Raw genomic sequence first — 17,548 nt, 5'->3', positions numbered from 1 at the left:
GCGGGCGCGCGCACGTGGGCGGTGCCGGTGCCGGTGGTCACGTGCGCACCGGGGCGGAGCGGGGGGTGTGGTGTCTCCAGCGGCGGGGCGGGCCCGTCCGTCAGAGCCGGGCCCCGCTGTAGGGCGCAGCGTGGAGCCGGCCCGGCCCCATGCCGAGCGCCGTCGCTGAGCCCCGCCATGGGCGGCTGCGTGGGGCGGCAGCGCCGGGAGCGGCCCGCCGCCGGCAACCCCCGCAAGCGAGCAGGTGAGCGGGGTCCCGGCCGTCCCGCCTCGGCACCCATGAGAGTGGCGGGCACTAGAGCGGCGCAGTCCGGGGGGGTGCAGGGGTGTAGCTCGGGATCCCCGGGCACCGGGGCTCCCGGTCCGGTGCGCGGCCCCAGGAGCGGGCAGGAGGCGTCCTGGTACCTTCGCGGGCGTTGCGGGATCGGGGTGCACGGTGCGTCCTGCCGGGCCCCGGCTCCTCCTAGGGCGGCAGTCCTGAGGTAGGGGGTGTCCCGAAGGGGCTGCAGCGTGGTGAGCGGCCGCGGTTTGGGCTCGGCGGTGCCGGTGCGAAGTCGTCACCCCCCCGGCACGACGTGTCCTGCTTTGTCCCGGGTCGGTGCTGCCGGTACACTGGGGTGCTGCCGGCGGGCACAGCCCCGTCCTCGCTCCCCTGGGGGCCCGGAAGGTGCCGGGGGCCCGTCGGGGAGAGGGTGTGGGGATCCGGTGCCTCCTCGGGGTGCTGCCCCGCAGGGTCCCGGAGGCCACGGGGGTGGGCACAGCTACCTGCCGGCAGGGTGAATCACGCCTACCTTCCCCTCGCCCGGTGCAATCGGAGCCAGTAATTACCGTGTTTATGGCAAAGCGGTGGTAGGCGGCGGGAGAGGAGGAGCAGGAAGCGTGTGCCCGGGGACTGGGTGCCCCCGGCCCTCGCCCACAGCTGGGGTGCCAGCGGGAGGGAGGTTTTCCCGTGGGATGGTGCCCACCGCTCCGGCAACACACCCAGGGTGCTGTGGCTACCGGGTCCACTTGTGCCCGTGGGGAGCCGTCCCGACCGTGCAGGGCTCCACGCATGCCAGCCTGCCCCGGGGCGGCCCTGCTGGCTTGGGTTGGGGTGATGGCCCCCTATGGAGCCGGCAGCCCTGCTCTCCTGGGGACACACCCCCCACTCTGGCACACTCCGGCACCCAGGGGTGCAGGTGCCTTCTTCCAGGTGTCAGTGACCTCGTAACTCGGGGCTGCTGTGGCTGGCGGGGTCAGATCCCAAAGCCTGGATCCGTCTGCTCCCCTCCTGTGCCAGGCAGAGCCTGTGTCTCCATCAGCACTACTCCATCACCCTGCCAGGCTCTCCTTGGATGGGTCATGGTCCCCTCCTGGTGCCCCTTGTAGCTGCTGCTGCTTTCTTACAGCATGTCGCTTCCCAGGGGAGCAGCCCCTGATGTCGGGGTGCCCAGGCTGCCTCCTGCCCTCACTTGTGTGGTGCCACCAGCCCCTGGGAGCCACTCAGCATGTAGTGGGGGATGAAGCAAGGCTGCTGCTGCCCTCACCTGCGGTACAGGGATGCTGCCCTCGGCCAGCAGGTCCCAGCACAATAGGCGTGCTCTGCCTGCCTGCCTCTGCTGCTGTGGGGACCCTGCTAAGCAGCCTGCCTGTCTGGCCGGCTCCTGCCCTGGCTGGGGCTCCCTGCAGCAGGTGACAACGTTGTCTGCGTGGTGGCCAGCTTGCCGCAGCAGGAGGAGCAGGGGATGCTGGTGCCACACAGCATCCCAACCCTGCCTGGCTCAAGAGGGGACCAGCCAGCACTGCTGGAAGCGGAGTCATGTACCATCTGGCTGGCATCTCCCCCAGGGCCGAAGTGGCCTCCAGAACCCGTTGGCTGGGGGTGCCCAACTCTCCCTGGGGCTCCAGCTGGGCAGGGAGTGAGCCCAGGGGCAGGGGAGCCTCAGGAGCACAGCCTTCTGCCTGGGGGTCCCTGCCCCGGGGCACCACTTGGGGGTTTGAGCACTGCAGGCAGAGGGCAGGAGGCAGGCAGGCTGCTGGCCAGATCCTGTTGGCTCGAGTCCGGGTGCAGCGAGCGGCCGGACCTGTCCGGCGGTGCTGCCGTGGCAGGCAGGGGTGGAGTGTTGCATAAGGGGCCAGGAATAGAGTGGCAAGAGGTGATTAGAGTCTTTGGGGCCTGGCTGGGTGGCAGCAATAAATAGACGAGGCTTAGCCCCTGCCTACCTGGGCAAGGCTGCCAGGCACGCCTGCCCACATGGGGCAGCTGCAACGAGGCCCGGTGGCTCTGATCCTGCTGCCTCACCTGGGCCAGCCTCTTCCCTTTGCCGTGAGCAAAGCTGGGGGGACACTGCTGGCCCCGAGTCCTGCCATGCATGATGGTCCTGGCTGTAAGGATGCATGCCCCAGCCAGGTGGCTGCAGCAGCATGGAGACACGGTCCAGGCCATGTCCTTCAGGCTGGCTGTGACTGCTGCTCCACCACCCTCCCGGGGCAGGTGCCACCTCCGACCTTGCTCTGTCCTGCAGTGCTGCAAATCCCTCCTTCCCCAGCACCGTGACTGCTGAATCGGCAGCACTGGCTGCAGTTGGCTGCCCTCGCTCCTCCAGGGATGCGGGTGCAGGCAGGATGGTGCCCATCAGGGATGCTCAGCATAGCTGAGCTCCTGTGCCCTATGGGGACTGCCAGGCTGGGTGCCACATGTTGTGTCCAGCTGTGGGCTGGGCGCTTGCTGGGAAAGCAGGTGCCTTGCCGGCGCCAGTGGTCTTGGACAGGGTGGGGCAGGACTGGTACAAAAAGAAGGTCATGTAGTGCCTTGTAACCACACACTCGTCCAGGAAAAGCCTCCTGGGGGATGTGGCTCAGCCTGCAGCTGGCAGTGGTGGCTGTGCCCAGCAGCTGGGGTGTGTGGCATCACCTTTGCTGTGCGGGCACCGGCATCCTTCCTGCCTGGCTGGGACTCCACATCCCCCATGTTCCGTCCCCACAGGAAGGGTGCCGGCTGGCTGCCCCAGGGAGAGGGGAGGCAGGAAGGAGCTGTTGTCACTTATTGTCCCCTGCTCAGCTGGGAGTGACAACAGCTCCTTCCTGCCCCATGCTTCTGGCCCAGCCGTGGGGCCAACAGGATGGGGCTGTTCCCACGGGGTCACAGTCTGGTGTGGGGAGGGCAGGGCGGTGTGGGGCTGGCACGGGGGACAGCTCAGACCCCTGCTGCTGTGCCCTGGGCAGTGTTGGCTGCGGGGGGGTCCCTGGGGAGGTGGTTGGGGGCTGTTTCATGGAGAGCCTGCTCAGTTCAGCCCATTGCTGGGGCTGCTGCAGGCTGGCAGCCCCCCACCCTGGTGCTGCCCTCTGCCCCCCAATGCCTTGGATGCTGTGTGCCTGCTGTCTTGCCTGGAGCTGCTCCCTGCCACCTTGGGGTGGGCAGAGAGGATGGAGAAGTCCTGCCCGCCCCACCAGGGCTGCAGCTCAACCCCTGTAATCCCCTTCCCTTCACCAGCTTATTTCCTGGCTAATTCCCCAAGCTATAAATACTGCTCTGCTTCACAGGGCCCTGAGGCCCCATGACCATCCTGCAGGGTAGGGGTTGGTCCCCCTAGCAGGGGGACAAGAGCCCTTGTCCCTCCTGTGGGCAAAGAATGTCACCTGGGGGGGGAGAGTCAGGGCAGCTGCTATGGGGCTAGTGGGACCTTGGGCATGGCTAGCTTTAGCCAAGTTCTCCCTGGCTGCATTGGTGACTGTCCTGTGCCGGGCAGGGAGGTCTCTCAGACACTGCTGTGCGAGGGGTCCCGGGGAGCCAGCAGGGATGGGGAGGTGGGGGGCTTGGGGCCCAAGGGGGAGCCCTGTCCTTTGGCTGAGCATCCCCCCCTCCCCAGCCCGCAATGAGCCCCTGAAGAAGGAGCGTCCCAAGTGGAAGAGTGACTACCCCATGACGGATGGGCAGCTACGCAGCAAGCGGGACGAGTTCTGGGACACGGCACCTGCCTTTGAGGGCCGCAAGGAGATCTGGGATGCCCTGAAGGCAGCTGCCTACGCTGTGGAGGCCAACGACCACAGCCTGGCCCAGGCGATCCTCGATGGAGCCAGCATCACCCTGCCCCATGGTGAGGGATGGCACCGGGGGTGCAGGTGGGGTGGGTGCTGAGTGCCCCATGTCCTAGCACATCGGGTCCCAGGTTGGAGAGGAGAGGGATTCCCAGCTGCTATCCACCCAGCTCAGCCCAGCCAAGGGTGGGGCAAGATGGGCTCTGCCATGCTGCCTGGGGTGGCTCCATCCCCATTTGGGGGGTCCATGGGGATGCCCACCCACAGCATCTTACCCTGCCGTCCCCAGGGTCCCTGACGGAGTGCTATGACGAGCTGGGCAACCGATACCAGCTTCCTGTCTACTGCTTGGCACCTCCTGTCAACCTGATTCTGGAGCGGAGTGAGGAGGAGGCGGCGGAGCCAGCTGAGCCCCTGCCCAACACCCGGCGGGAGTTTGCCCTCAAGGTGCGGCTCTCCACCGGCAAGGACCTGCGGCTCAGCGCCAGCATGGGCGACACCATTGGGCAGCTGAAGAAGCAGCTGCAGGCGCAGGAGGGCATTGACCTGGCCTGGCAGCGCTGGTTCTTCTCGGGCAAGCTGCTCACCGACCGCATGCGGCTGCAAGAGACCAAGATCCAGAAAGATTTTGTTGTGCAAGTGATTGTCAACCAGCCCCTGCCGCCCAGGAACTGAGCTGCCCCCCGCACTGGTTGCGGGGAGAGAGCAGGGGGCTGGGGAGCAGTGGCACGTGTGGGGATGCCCCATGCTGTGTGCCAGCCCTGCCGGAGCAGCCCTGAGGCTGCCCCCTGAGCTGGGAAGGTCCACGTAGGGCTGTGCTACCATGGGGGCCCCTCTTGGCTGGGGACATGGGCACAAGCTGCATTTGCTGCAGGAGGTTCGAGACCAAATGTCTCTGGGGCGGTCAACATGGCCAGGGCCCTGCTGCCAGGCTGTGCTGGCGGGGAGAGGCAGTGACCTGCTGGGCTCTGTCTCCCCCTGGCCAGGAGGTCCCGGGGTGCTGGGCTGGGTGGAGATGTCTCCCCTCTGTACATAGTCTGTATTTATCAATAAAGCCTTCTCATCCTTCCTCTGGCCCCTGGGGGAGGCTGTCACCTGCAGCCGTGGGAGGTCCCTGTGCCTGTCCTACGTTCATTCCCATGAAGCAGGAGGGTGAGCTCATGGCACAGGGTGTCCAGGGAGAGCCTGGCTGCCCCAGATTTGTACCCCAGTGCCACCCTGACCCTGTCCCACCACCCCTGGCTGTTTACCTACCTGGACCTTTCCCCAGTGCTGCTGCCGTAATCCCATTGCCATCCTGGCTGCTTGCCGGTGTGGGGCCACCACCTCCATTTCCTGGTGCTACCCTCTGGAGGTTTCAGCCTCTGTCTGCCCTGGGGCCAGGCAGCACAGTACACAGAGGGGTCTGGTCCCAGGATCACCTTTGTGGCCACTGTTGCCTGTCCTGGTGAAAATGGTGACTTTCTGCAGCCGAAGGCTGTGGCACCCATGGGACAGGGCACCCAAGAGTGCTGCTGGGAACTGACCAGGAGGATGACGGTAAGGTGTCTCCATCTGTCCTTCCCTCAGGTCCTGTGCTGGGTCCGGTGCCCAGCGCATTAACTGTCCCAGCACAGGGCAGCGGTGGCCTCATCTTACAAAAGTGGGAGAGCGAAGCTCAGCAGGGCTGAACAATGTTCCTGCTGCCAGGAATAGCTGCTGGCTCTGCCCACTGGCCCCACTTGAGGCTGGTCCCTCTGCTAGGCTGCCTGTGTGTGGTGGGGAAGGCTGGGCAGCCACGGGGACCCTGGTGGGGCTGCTCAGAATGCTCCGCACTTGAGGTCATCCTCCAAAGTGGTGCAAAGGGGCTGTGGCTCCCAGCATCATGTGCTGCTGGCTGAGGGGTTTCGGGGGGCCCATTGCCTCCCTTTGGGGCAGGCAGCAAACCCCCCCCACCCCCCCCGAGTACCAGGGACCCTCGGGTGATGCCAGTGGGTGTGCAGCATCTGGTTGCATAGGGATGAGGTGATGGGAGCCATGGGAAGCATCCTACATGCCCAGAGTAGGTGGCACTGGCACAGGACCCACAGGCTGAGCCCAGACTGTGTCCCCACTCCACCGAGCCTCTCTGGACCGGCTACTGTGGGCTGTGCACACCCCAGCTCCCTGCTCCCGGCACGGGGGTCCTGGGCATCCCGTGGGAGGGGCAGTGGGTCTCTTTAAGAGGGTGCGGGGCCAGCGAGGTGAGCCAGGGCCACCAGAAAGCAGGAGGGTGAGCTCATGGCAAAGCTGCCCCAGTCATGTGGAGCAGTCACAGCTGTCAGTGCCCTTGGGCAGTGGAACGGAGGGGACGGCAGCATAAAGCCCCACAGCCAGCGGAACCGCCGGCAGCACCAGGAACCAGGGCTGGGCGCTCCCTGCCCATTGTGGCAAGGAGGAGAGGCTGCATCCGGCAGGGGCTGCGCACCGCAGGCAGACATGGAGCTGGATGTGCAAAGGGCCAAGGAGCTCATTGAGCAGAAGCTGGCGGAGGAGGAGGAGGAGAAGGTGGGTCCATAGGGCAGGGGGATGTGGCAGGGACCTGCTGTGTGCCATGCCCATCCTTAGGGCCCTGAGCATGAGGCAGCTGGCACCCATCCTGCTGTCCCAGGGGATGCAGCAAGGTAGCCAAGGGCTCTCAGGGGCATCAGGTTCCCGACTTGGGAGCCCTTGCCGAGCAGCAGGCAGGTGCCCAGCTTGCTGAGCAGGGCAAGCGCAAGCCCAGGGGCTGCTGGGCATCCCAGAGACCTCAGCAGTGAGCTGTGAGCCATGGCCAGAGCCACCTCCAATGGCAGGCTGGGGACAGAGGCAGCGGGGCTGCTTTGTGCCCAGCCAGGACTATGCAGCCCCTCTGTGCCCGTGCAGCGACTCAAAGGGGGTGGCTACCGGGAGCCGCCTGCTGTGGAGCGGATGAACACGCCTGAGCTGGAGGAGGAGAAACACCGTGGCCCCAGAAACTGGGGCCTTGAGGCCGTCAAGGTGAGGCAGGTCAGGATCTGGGGGAGGCTGGGGAGTGGCTGGATGTGGAGAAGACGAATGGGGTGCTGCATGTTTCGCCTCAGGGCCAGGACCGGGTGAGGAAGAGCTCGGTGGACCTACGGCGGGAGATCATCGATGTGGGGAGTATCCAACGCCTCATTGAGCTCCGCAAGCAGCGCCGGCAGCGCCGGGAGGAGCGGGCAGCCACCCCTGAGCCCCCACCACCACCAGAGCCCCTGGAGATCGTATGTCAGGGGGGTCCTGGGGTGTGGGAGAGGGACTGCTGGGACAGGGGCTGGAGCACCCACGGGCCAGCCCCTGGGTCACCCTTCTAGCCAGCAACCTCCCTGGGGAAGCAGGGCAGGGCCTTGTTGTGCCCTGTCCCCTGTGATGCCCTAGCCCTGAGCCTGTCCTGCCACCAGGAGGGTCCCGTGGAGCCGGAGACCTTCCTGCGAGCTGCCGTCCAGGGCAAGATGCGTGTCATCGAGAAGTTTCTGGCAGACGGTGGCTCTCCTGACACGTGTGACGAGGTAGCGTCCCCCCATGGCTGCTGGCCGCCCCCCGCCTGCACCCTGCCACCATGTGCCACCATGCGCCACCATGCTGGGGCTGGGGATATGGATACGGCCAGGCTGGGCCAGGGGTGATAGATCTGTCTGCCAACACAACTCCTCATCCCCCCAGTTCCACCGCACTGCCCTGCACCGCTCCTCACTGGAGGGACACACGGACATCCTGCAGAAGCTGCTGGACAGCGGGGCCACCGTTGACTTCAGGGACCGGGTGAGACTGGGTCCTGCCCCTGGCTCTATGCTGCTCTGAGCCTCCAGGCATGGCACAGCCAGAGCAACAGCAGGGTTGGGGTCTCCGCAGCAGGGCAGTGCTGTCCCTGCCGCCGAGGTGGCCACGGCCAGGGTTCTTCTGGCTCAGCCCTGGCAGAGGGACCGGCTGGGGTGGGGGAACAGGCACAGGGTGTAGGTGTCCCCTGATGTGGTGTGGCTCTGTGCACCCAGCTGGACTGCACTGCTGTGCACTGGGCCTGCCGGGGCGGGCACCTGGATGCTGTCAAGCTGCTGCAGGACCACGGGGCAGACCTCAACCTGAAGGACAAGGTGTGTAGGGCAGAGCCTGCAGGCACAGAGCTGGACCAGGGGCACAGGCATGCCCCAGGGGACCAGGGCTGGCCCTGTGTTGGGTTAGCAGGGGCAGGTCCTGATCCCCTCTGGTGTCTACCTCCTCCCCACATCAAGCTGCTCAGCACCCCCCTCCACGTGGCCACCCGGACTGGGCACCTCGACATTGTGGAGCACCTCATCCACTGTGGGGTGGACATCAACTCTCCGGACAGGGTGAGTGCTGCAGCCGTGCAGCCAGCACTGGGGGGCAACACTGATCCCCCTCCCTTGGCTGACCCTTCTGGGGTCTACCAGCACCTGCAGCGGGACACGCCTGGACACACACATGCATCCCTGCCCCAGGGTGCTGGCAGCCACAGCCAGGGCTGGGGCAGGCACCGTCCCCCTTGTCCTCATGGGGAGGCAGGTGTGCGGGGAGCGGTGTTGGGGACAGGCAGGGTGCCCCGTGCCTGGAGTTGAACCATGACCCCCAGCCAGGCTCTGTGTCTCACAGGAAGGCGACACAGCACTGCATGATGCCACGCGGCTCAGCCGCTACAAGATCATCAAAATGCTGATCCTGCACGGGGCTGACATGATGGCCAAGAACCAGGTGAGTGCAGGGATCAGCACCGGGGCCATTTGCTGCCCCACCATGTCATGCCAACCTGGCCCCAGCCTCTCTCTGCCCACTCTTGCAGGCTGGCAAGACCCCGACGGACCTGGTGCAGCAGTGGCAGGTGGACACACGCCAGGCGCTGGAGACCAAGGAGCAACCACAGGGAGAGACGGAGGTCCCTGCATGATGGTACTGGGCAGGGACCAGGGACCAGGCTCAGCTCCAAGAAGCAAGATCCAGCTGAGACTTGTCCATGTCAATAAAATCCATCAAAGAGTAGCGTTTGGCTCCAGGGGGCTGTGGGGCTGGGCAGCCTGCACCAGTTGTGATGGGGCTGGGGAAGCTGGGTTATCTGGGAAACTGGTTTGTCCAGCAGCACAGAGGTGCCCTGCCTGCTAGCACCGGGACTTGAGTGTCAATGGTACCACGAGGCCAGGACACGAGTGGTTCAAGGGTGGTTCTCCTCGCTGTGGGATGCCCTGCTTGCTTCCAGTGCTTCAAAGTCCCACTTGGGCAAGCTCAGGGAGGAAAATTACATTGAGGGCAGCTCAGCCCGGGTCCATGATGTGCTGGAGGCTAGGGTTGTGCCGGGGAGCAGCAGTTGTACCCCTGCCAGGCAGCCACTCCACAGGGTTGGAGTATGCTTGTTCTCCTGCCTTCCCTGATGGAGCCATCCCTGGGGGAGCACGGCAGCCCTTCGCAGTCTGGGTCACCTCTGCTGAGTGTAGTGCTCGTTGCTCCCTACCCAGAAATGCTCCCACTTGCCCATTTACAGGAGACCCTACACCAACACCCAGAGCAGGCAAACCCTGCCCACAGCCCCAGGACTACCTGCAATGCCCGGTCCCTCCCTGGCCCTACAGCCCGTCCCCATAGGTGGCAGAAGGATGGGTGCTAGGGCTGACAAGCAGAAGGGAAAGCGCAGCTGGGGTGTCTGGGCTCACCTGGAGGGGTGCTGGGCTCCTGCGGCCAGCTCCTGGAGGGGAGGAGAGCATCCTGGGCTCAGCTGGTACCACCCCCACGTTGTCTGCCCTGCTGGGTTGCAGGTCCCTCACGTGCCCCGTCAAACATTAACAGCCCCTTAACAGGGCAGGCAGCACAGCCGGCGGCAGCACCCAGCCACCATGGCACTCAGTACCCGCTTCGCCTCACCCCTCCGGCCTGCCCTGGCAGCTCTGCGCCGGGCAGCCCCTGGGCAGCACCGGGGGCTCACTGCTCTCCCAGGACCGGGGCACACACTCGATCTCAGGGGTATCTTCCCGCCGCTCGCCACCCCCTTCTCACCCACGCAGGAGGTAGACTATGCCCAGCTGGAGGGGAATCTCTGCCGCTACGCCAGCATCCCCTTCCGAGGTAAGTGCTGCCTGCTGCCCCTCTCTGTGCAGGCTCCTGCCAGATCCCTGCCTGACGCAGGGGCTGTGCAGCAGCATGCAGGCAGCCTGCCGGCTTCCCAAGGGTGCTCAGCCACCAACTGGACTTTGCTCTGGGGCTGGCAACCCCTCAGGTGACCCACCTGGGTCCCTTTGAGCAGGAATTGCCCGGGCACAAGCATGTGTCCTTGCATGCCCCCACCACACTGCGGTGCATGCTTGCATGCACGCTCCAGAGGTGTGCAGGCTTGCACACATCCTCCACACAGCTGCAGACTTGCCCCTACCGTCTGCACACCAGTGCACACTCACACAGATTCAGCACCATGCGATGCGTATCTGTTGATTGCCCAGGATGGATGGATGGGAGGAGAGGGGCCACAGAAAGAGGCTGGGGTTGCAGGGATGTGCCCCAGGGTATCCCCTCTTCTGACCAGGCTGTGAGTCCAGAGCTGCTAGGATGGGGCCAGGAGAGGGCACACTGTGGGCTGCAGAGCGCTGTCTGGGTGTCCAGGGGCAAGGAAGGGAGAGGATAGTGGGGACACCCAACCATCCTAGCATCATAGAGCCCTCGATGCTGTGGCAGAGCCTGGCAGCACTGGGCTGGAGCTGGCCTGCCTGTGCCTGTCGTGCGAGCAGAGTTCCAAGGAAGGGGTCCGTGTGCCCCAGCTGGGGACAGGGTGGCACAGCCTGGCTGCAGGCGCCAATAAATGCCTCTCTAGCAGTGCTGTGTGGGGCAGTTTCTGGGGATGGAGGTGGGCCAGCGGTGTGTTCAGCCCACAGGGTGCAGGCATGGCACGCATGGGGGTGGGTGGGTAAAGGTGCTCAGCGTGGTGCAGGTGGGCACTGCCACCTGGGGGGCACATACCCACATGTGCCCTTTCGGGGGGAGTCCAGGGCTTTGCGGGACACCTGTGGGAGCCTCCTGGCCCAAAGGTCCTGCTGGATGTGAGCGTTGGGCTGCTCCGGGTGCCTGCTTTCCACCCAAGAGTGGGGTGTGGAGAGGGCAGGAAGAGCCACCCCAGGGGCACCCTGCTCCTGTGCCTGAGCCCTGCCCTCCCCACACTTGTGTTTCAGGCCTGGTGGTGCTGGGGTCCAATGGGGAGTACCCCTACCTGGCACCCCACGAGCGGCTGGAGGTGGTGAGGTGCGTGCGCCGGGCTCTGCCCAGGGACCGTCTACTGCTGGCTGGCTCAGGCTGTGAATGTAAGTGCCTGCCTGGGCAGCGCAGGGGCCATGGATGTCCCCATGGCCACCCTTCACCCTTCTACCTCCTCCCCAGCCACCCAGGCCACCATCGAGATGACAGTCAGCATGGCAGAGGCAGGGGCTGACGTGGCACTTGTCGTGACACCCTGCTACTACCGGGGGGCCATGACCAGCGCTGCCCTGATCCAGCACTACACGGAGGTGAGCTGTGTCCCATGCCCATTGGCATCCCTGGCTGGGTCAGTGGGATGGGGAGCGTGTCCCGCACATCTCCAACCCGCCCCAGCTGCTGAGCTCTGCCTGGCTGCCTGCAGGTCGCTGACGCATCCCCCATCCCCATGGTGCTCTACAGCGTCCCTGCCAACACCGGCCTGGACCTGCCCCTGGAAGCTGTCCTCACCCTGGCTCAGCACCCCAACATCCTTGGGATCAAGGACAGCGGTGGGGACGTGAGTGGGGCAGGGCTGTCCCAGGGATGGCTGACACCAAACCTGGCCCCAAAGCAGGGACTGGGGAGCTGGGACTCACAGTCCTTCCCTGGACATGGTGGGTGCCAGCAGGAGCCCTGCACTGGGGGGAAAAGGTGATGCCTACCCCACAGCACGGCATGTCTCTCCCAGATCACCCGCATGGGACTGATGGTCCACAAGACACGGCAGGAGGATTTCCAGGTGCTGGCAGGATCAGCCAGCTTCCTGCTGGCGAGCTATGCCCTGGGTAGGTGGTGCTGCCACTGCTCAGCTTGGGGCATGGGGTGCTGCCCTGGGGGCACTGGCAGGGGGAGGCTGGCAAGGGGCAGTGATGCCTGGGAGGTGCTGGCAGGGCACGGTGTGCTGAGCTGGCTGCCAACAAGTCCTGGTGTCCCCAGGTGCCTCTGGGGGTGTCTGCGCCCTTGCCAATGTCCTGGGGGCACCACTGTGCCAGCTGGACTGCCTGTGCCGCGAGGGCCGCTGGCAGGAGGCCCGTGACCTGCAGCACCGGCTCATCGAACCCAACATGGCGGTGAGTGGGCAGCACCCCCTGGGATGCTTAAGGGTGGGGGTGCCAGGCCACGGCAGAGCTGGGGGGCAGCAAAGGATGGAGGTCCCTGGGGCTACAGGGAGTGGAACAGTGGTCCAGAGGGGACAGGGTGGCACAGCACTCATCCAGCGAGCTGAGCCAGGCTGGAGGTGGTAGGGTGGGAAATGCCAGCCCTGCCGTGCCAGGAACAGCATGTCTGCTGGCAGCAGGCACCTGCCTGACCCCTCATGGGAGCCTTGCTGGTTATTTATAGGCAGCAATGGGGGAAGAGCTGCTCCTCCCCAGGTCCCCCACCCCATTGGGGTGGCCCATCCCTGCTGCAAAAAGCCCCCTGTGCTACAGGGATGCTCCCTTGTATGGCCATGCTCTGCACCCCCACCCACAGTGCGGACTTCATGGGGGTGCTGCAGCCACCCCACTCCTGCCCAGCCTTACAGATGAGGGCAGGAATGATGGCAAGCAACGAGCAGGGTTGGCAGGAGCAGGGCGCACAGAGCATGCTGCCCTGTTCCACAGGAGCCAACAAGCCCCTGCGCCCTCCCTCTCACAGGTCACCCGCCGGTTTGGGATCCCGGGGCTGAAGAAGGCCATGGAGTGGTTCGGCTACTATGGGGGCCCCTGCCGCGCACCCCTGGCCCCACTGAGCCCCCCCCAGGTAGAGGAACTGAGGGGGACCTTCAGCACCAATGGCTGGTTGTGAGGGGTCCCCCCCCCATTCCTTTCCGCACCAGTAAGGCACGGGAGCCAGTGACCCTAGTGGCTGGGGACTTGGTTAGGGATACTGGGACATGGTCAGGAGAAAGCCACCCATCCATCTCACTCCTTCCTGCTGGACAGGCCTGCCCTGGGAATAGTGGGTAGGGGGGACACACAGTACCCCTGGCCACCCTTGCACCCCGACCAGCCCCTGGGGTCCTGCTGTCCCAACCTGGGAAGTGATGGATCCCCACGTTGTGCACTGGGAATAAACCTGTTGCCCCCGCTCTGTGTCTGCAGTCCTGCCCATGCAAGCAGCCCACCACTCGGTCCCTGCTCCTGGCAAAAAGGACACAGAGCCTAGCCATTTGGCAACATGGTTTACTCAGCTGAGGCCCATGCAGGCAGCAGCACAAGGCAGGGTCACGGCAAGGCACGGGACCGGTGCGGGCAGAGACTGGCCAGGAGGGCACGGCCCCTGCAGCTCACCACTGGGCTGCAAGGGCTGCCAGGACCCCCGCACCGTGGCCAGCCAGACCACACCAGGGGTGAAGGTGAGCACGCAGCGGGGAGATGAAGGATGCGTGCGGGGGCCAAGACAGGGAGCTCTGTGCTCCCTGCCCACCCCGCCTGCCCCTTCACCATGCCCCTGTCGCCACCCACCCTGCCCAGGCTCCCTGCTCCAGCCCTGGCACCCCACACAGCCCTGCTCGTGCCCCTCACCCCAGGATCTGGCTGACCCTGCTCCTGCTCACCATTGCTCCTGCCCTCCCGCAGAGTGCAGCAGGCATGGGCCAGGCTGGACGTCTCCCAGTCCCCCTTGGTGGGGGTGCTGCTGCTGATGTCCCAAGGCAGTGGGTGGTCTGGATTGGCACAGGGGTGCGGGGGACACAGCCCACTGGCCGGCCCTGTGAACAGGCTGGGTCCTTCAGGGGCACCATGTCACCCTGCCCAGGGCATGTGGGGGGACACCCAGGGAACACAGTGGGATGGCTGGTCACCCACAGCTGTGGGTGCAGGCCACAGGGTGCCCAGGGTGCCCACCCTGCCTCAGGATCAGGTTAGCGAAGCAGGCAAGGAACTGCCCCTCTGCAGGCATGTGGTCCGGCCAGCAGCCCATGGCCAAGGCACCCTGGCAGTGGGGTCAGGGCCCAGCCCCGGCCCATACAGCCCTGCTCCATCCCCTGCGGCAGGCTGGCTGCCCCAGTGGTCTGCAGCCTTCCTGAGGGGGCTGGGCCCCAGCTGCTCTGGCGGGTGCCAGGGCTACAGCCAGAGGGAGAAGGCACCATGGCCCCCCCAGGGCACTTGGGTGGAGAGCAGGGGGCCCCGTCCCCCCACTGGCAGGGGTTCAGCAAGGGGGCTTGGTGCAGACCCCTGGCTCTGCCAAGGCTGGGAGGCCGGTGAGCGGAGGGCAGGGCGGACACCCAGAGTGCTGCATCCCTGCTCTGGGGATGGCGGGGCCAGCCAATGCCCGGTATGGGGGTCCCCACCGCAGTGGGAGCGGTGCGCGGGGCACCGTCACGCCGTCAGGTTGTGGGCAGACTTGGAGGCGCCCTGGGCCCTCTGGATGACAGCTGGGCACTTCTCCCGCCGCAGCAGCTTGTTGTTCTCGAAGAAGCCCTCGTTGCGGGGCACCCCGTGGGAGCCGTCGGGGAAGGTCAGGAGACCTGGGATGGGGAGGGAAGGGCTGGGAGTGATGGGGCAGGGCGCAGCACATGCTGGGGCTGGGGCTGGGGATGGAGGGGGAAATGCTGGATGGGCCGTGCTGAGCTGGGGCCGTGCGGAGCTGCAGCTGCCCACACCATGCCGACAGGCACTCACCAAAGCCATACACACGCCCGCCTTTGAACTCGCCCTCAAAGGTCATGTTGTCGCAGCGGGTGAAGACGCCAACGCCGTTGAACTTGCCCTGCACAAACTCCCCCTCGTACCTGCGTGGGAGGAACTCCTGAGGCAGCAGTTCCCTGAAGCAAGCAGGGATGCTCGGAGGGGTAGACATGGGGGTGCCATGCTCACCTGGAGCCGTCAGGGAAAGTGAGCATGCCGCAGCCGTGGAAGAGCCCGTTCTCGAAGTGCCCCACGTAAGCAGTCCCGTCGGCAAACGTCAGCTGCCCGACACCATGCCTGCGACCTAGGTGAGGGCAGGAACAGGCAGTGCTGGACAGATGGAGGCAGGACCTGCCCCAGCATGGTGCTGGGCAGGGACGCAGGGGCTGCTTAGCCCCCAGCACAGGCAGTGCCATCACCTCCCGCCCCGTCTCACCTTCCTTCCACTCGCCACGGTACTCCTCCCCATTGGAGTAGGTGAAGGAGCCTTTGGTGAGGGTCATGGTGACAGCCTCTGGCAGCACAGGGCGAGAGCTGGCAGGGAGACGTGTGGAGGGTGGCTGCTGGGTGGGAGGAAGAGCCAGGCTCACCCAGAGGCCCCACGTCCCCTCAGCTCACGGAGTGGCAGGTGTCTGCCCCAAGGGTGGCTCTGCTGGGACACACCACAGATGAAGAGGAGGTTACCCCAGGAGCTCAGCCGCCCTGCCCTGCCCCTGAAACCCCAGCCGGCAGGTTCAGGTTGCTGCCCACCCACCTGCAGGGCTCAGGGCGATGTGGGCCCACAGGGGTCACAGCCCTGTGAAACATAAGTGAGCCGCAGGAATAGGAACCCGGCAGGAGCTGGCTGCCTCCGGCACAGGCCCCTGGTGGGACCCAAGGGGGTCCTGCTCCACGGCAGGCTCAGTCCAGGGGCTGGGGCAGGCTCTGGGAAGAAACAGGCATTTGGAGAGGAGACACTTGCTGGGTTATGCTCAGTGCCAGCTCTTCAGGAGAGGGAGCAGAGAGCTTGTGGAGCTTCCAGCTCCAGCATGGAGGATGGGCAGACCTGGCTTGCCCCCAGCAATGGAGCAGCCGCTCCTCCTAAGAGGGACAGTGAAGAGAGGACCCTGGGGCTCCAGGGCCTTGCTCAGCTACTGGGGGTTTGCAAACCTGCCTGCTGACAGAGAGCAGTCCCCAGAGCCCTGCACACCCCCAGAGCCGCTCCTGCACAACACAGCTTTCCCTAGCACCTGGGGAAGGCACTGGCATGGAGCTGGCCCCACAGGCAGGCTGGGTGCTGCCCATCCAGCGCCTCCTGGTGCAGCTCAGGTGGTGCCTGTGATGGGAAGGAGCTCCTTGCTTCAAAAAGGGGTATCGCTGCTTGCACCACGCCGCGCACCCCTGGAGAGAGGGGTGCTGACCCATGCTACCCGGGCACACACAGCTCCCAGGAGCACCGCAGGGAACTTCCAAGGGCTTTGTGTCCCGAGGAGAAATGGCCCCCACCCAAGCGGAGCAGCAACTGAACAGTGCGCCCTGCTGACAGCAGAGACTGGGAGCTCAGCAAGCAAGCAGGGGTGATGCCATGCAGACCTTGGCTCTGAGCCCACCACCTGCCCAGGCTATGCACCCACAGCTGATGCATGGAGCCACGCACGGGGCGAGGGGTGCACGACCCAGCTTGACCACAGACCCCTGGGCAATGGAGGCACACCCTGCCCACGCCACGCCCACAGGGGAGACACACGCACATGCCGCCTGGGTGGTGTGCCCAGATGTGGCGACTGCACCCACGGCTGATGCACGCACGCCCCGCTGTGTCCATGCACCCACGGCTGATGCACGCGCGCCCCGCTGCGTCCACGCGCCCACGGCTGATGCACGCGCGCCCTGCTGCGTCCACGCGCCCACGGCTGATGCACGCGCGCCCTGCTGCGTCCACGCGCCCACGGCTGATGCACGCGCGCCCTGCTGCGTCCACGCGCCCACGGCTGATGCACGCGCGCCCTGCTGCATCCACGCGCCCACGGGCGGTGCATGCACGCCCGCTCTGTCCACGGACCCACGGTTGTGTGCACACCCTGCTCTGCCCATGCACCCATGGCTGATGCACACACGCCCCACCGGGTCCACGCACCCATGGCTGATGCACGCACGCCCCACCGGGTCCACGCACCCATGGCTGATGCACGCACGCCCCACCGGGTCCACGCACCCACGGGCGGTGCACGCACGCCCCACCGGGGCAGCTGTGGCGATGCCCGCGGGCCCGGTGCCTGACCAGGGCGGTGCGGGCGGTGCGGGGGGCGCGGGGACCCGCGGCCCTCGCTCACCTGGCTCCGCGCTCGCCGCCCGCACCGTTCCCCACGGGGGTCCCGCCGTGGGGCGGTGGCACAGCCACCTCCCCTGGCAGTCCCTCCGGGCGGTGCCACGCCGCCCAGCCTCCATCCCCGCCCGTCGTTGGCTGTCTCCACAGCAACCGCTAGCAACGCGGCTGCTCATTGGTTAGCCTCACAAGCACGCCCTCACCGGCCGCCATCTTTGTGTGGGGCAAGGCTCCCCCCTTCCCGGGGTGTCGGCAGAAGGGCAGCGCCTCCGCCCTGCCGCCATCTTTATGAAGGGCAGCGCTGCGGTGACGATGGCGGCGGGGGGGGGGGGGTGGAGCGGTTGGGCGTGGCAGCTAATGGGGCGTGGCGGGG

At 66.0% G+C, this 17,548-nt stretch overlaps 4 protein-coding genes across 15 annotated transcripts; 3 read left to right on the top strand and 1 right to left on the bottom strand.

The window, feature by feature from the left end:
* Positions 1-82: 82 nt before the first annotated feature.
* Positions 83-5,092, top strand: UBTD1 (ubiquitin domain containing 1). The gene is made up of 3 exons (XM_075108296.1): positions 83-244; positions 3,849-4,076; positions 4,307-5,092. Exons 1-3 carry the CDS (start codon positions 178-180, stop codon positions 4,690-4,692), a joined length of 681 nt encoding a protein of 226 aa, XP_074964397.1. The 5' UTR covers positions 83-177; the 3' UTR covers positions 4,693-5,092.
* Positions 5,093-5,873: 781 nt separating this feature from the next.
* On the top strand, positions 5,874-9,121 carry ANKRD2 (ankyrin repeat domain 2). 4 transcript variants are annotated; one of them, XM_075108288.1, is made up of 9 exons: positions 5,874-6,543; positions 6,901-7,014; positions 7,098-7,259; positions 7,437-7,544; positions 7,699-7,797; positions 8,028-8,126; positions 8,265-8,363; positions 8,644-8,742; positions 8,831-9,026. In XM_075108288.1, the coding sequence occupies exons 1-9, from the start codon at positions 6,277-6,279 to the stop codon at positions 8,933-8,935; spliced, it is 1,152 nt and encodes a 383-aa protein (XP_074964389.1). In that variant the 5' UTR covers positions 5,874-6,276; the 3' UTR covers positions 8,936-9,026. The 4 variants fall into 4 exon arrangements, with proteins under 4 accessions (XP_074964389.1, XP_074964388.1, XP_074964386.1 ...); XM_075108287.1 differs by having other exon boundaries at positions 6,202-6,543; positions 8,808-9,044; XM_075108285.1 differs by having other exon boundaries at positions 6,202-6,543; positions 8,028-8,363; positions 8,808-9,121.
* Positions 9,122-9,803: 682 nt separating this feature from the next.
* Positions 9,804-13,330, top strand: HOGA1 (4-hydroxy-2-oxoglutarate aldolase 1). 2 transcript variants are annotated; one of them, XM_075107419.1, is made up of 7 exons: positions 9,805-10,101; positions 11,196-11,324; positions 11,401-11,528; positions 11,642-11,776; positions 11,948-12,044; positions 12,196-12,329; positions 12,898-13,330. In XM_075107419.1, the coding sequence occupies exons 1-7, from the start codon at positions 9,873-9,875 to the stop codon at positions 13,045-13,047; spliced, it is 1,002 nt and encodes a 333-aa protein (XP_074963520.1). In that variant the 5' UTR covers positions 9,805-9,872; the 3' UTR covers positions 13,048-13,330. The 2 variants fall into 2 exon arrangements, with proteins under 2 accessions (XP_074963521.1, XP_074963520.1); XM_075107420.1 differs by lacking the exon at positions 11,642-11,776 and having other exon boundaries at positions 9,804-10,101.
* An 80-nt stretch (positions 13,331-13,410) lies between these two features.
* MORN4 (MORN repeat containing 4) lies at positions 13,411-17,297 on the bottom strand. Of its 8 annotated transcripts, none has more exons than XM_075107426.1 (5): positions 17,183-17,297; positions 15,307-15,433; positions 15,060-15,174; positions 14,865-14,974; positions 13,411-14,710 (listed from the first exon to the last, which is right to left on the bottom strand). In XM_075107426.1, the coding sequence occupies exons 2-5, from the start codon at positions 15,371-15,373 to the stop codon at positions 14,562-14,564; spliced, it is 441 nt and encodes a 146-aa protein (XP_074963527.1). In that variant the 5' UTR covers positions 15,374-15,433; positions 17,183-17,297; the 3' UTR covers positions 13,411-14,561. The 8 variants fall into 8 exon arrangements, with proteins under 8 accessions (XP_074963527.1, XP_074963524.1, XP_074963525.1 ...); XM_075107423.1 differs by having other exon boundaries at positions 15,307-15,522; positions 17,183-17,293; XM_075107424.1 differs by having other exon boundaries at positions 15,307-15,404; positions 17,183-17,289.
* Between the last annotated feature and the right edge of the window lie 251 nt (positions 17,298-17,548).

The sequence above is a fragment of the Phalacrocorax aristotelis genome, chromosome 12 (assembly GCF_949628215.1).
Source record: "Phalacrocorax aristotelis chromosome 12, bGulAri2.1, whole genome shotgun sequence".
Taxonomy (NCBI): Eukaryota; Metazoa; Chordata; class Aves; order Suliformes; family Phalacrocoracidae; genus Phalacrocorax; species Phalacrocorax aristotelis.
The sequence above is the reverse complement of the archived record's forward strand: the minus strand, read 5'-3'. Positions and strand labels throughout refer to the sequence as shown.